Source organism: Aptenodytes forsteri, unplaced genomic scaffold (genome assembly GCF_000699145.1).
Source record: "Aptenodytes forsteri isolate BGI_AS27 unplaced genomic scaffold, ASM69914v1 Scaffold168, whole genome shotgun sequence".
Lineage (NCBI taxonomy): Eukaryota > Metazoa > Chordata > Aves > Sphenisciformes > Spheniscidae > Aptenodytes > Aptenodytes forsteri.
In genome coordinates, this window is record NW_008796047.1 from 266,017 (window position 1) to 266,644 (window position 628).

Sequence of the window (628 nt, forward strand, 5' to 3'; positions counted from 1 at the left end):
GTGGGCGCCGGCGGGGGCTCCCCTCGCCGTGCCCAGGAGGGGCAGGGCTCGGCGGCTGGCTGCGTCCAGAGCGGCGGGGAAGGAGCGCAGAGACCCTCCGCGGCTAAAAAGGAGCCGCTTGGGAGATGCTTGGCCCAGGGCTGGCCGGGAGCGACCCCGGGGGGGGGACCGGAGGAGGGACCCTGGTGTGGCCGAGTCCTCCAGCGTGGTCCTGCTGCCGGGAAAGCCCGAGACCTGAGCGGGGAGAGGTGGAGGAGAGGGTTTGGTGGTCCGGGATAGGAGCAGCCCCCATGGGACCACTGCATGTACCAGTGCGAGGAGGAGGGCAAAGGGGAGAGGGAAGGAGCCCAAAGTGCGGCGAGGGGAGACTCACCCGGCTGCCCCGCGGTCCCGCTGCTGCTCGGCCGCTGGGCTTTCCCGAGGTCTCGCTTTGCTGGAGGGCGCCGGCTCCCGACGGCTGGGCCCCGCTGGGCCACCTTACTTGCCTTGGTTTTAATTAAAAAAATAAAGCAAATATACTCTACCCCCAGCCCGCGGGTCTCTGCCGCTCCGGCCAGCTGCCGGGCTGCCTCGGGGAACCCCGAGGGCTCCTGGGGACGCTGGCTCCCGCGGCTCTCCGCAGCTGAGC

The 628-nt window shown here is 70.2% G+C and overlaps 1 protein-coding gene across 1 annotated transcript in view; it reads right to left on the minus strand.

Moving 5' to 3' along the window:
* The window catches only part of BMP1 (bone morphogenetic protein 1), a 41,178-nt gene that overhangs the window by 12,867 nt on the left and 27,683 nt on the right, over positions 1-628 (minus strand). The window contains exon 17 of the mRNA XM_019473900.1: positions 525-622. Within this exon, the coding sequence (XP_019329445.1) occupies positions 525-622 (98 nt within the window). The remainder of the gene's footprint in view (positions 1-524; positions 623-628) is intronic.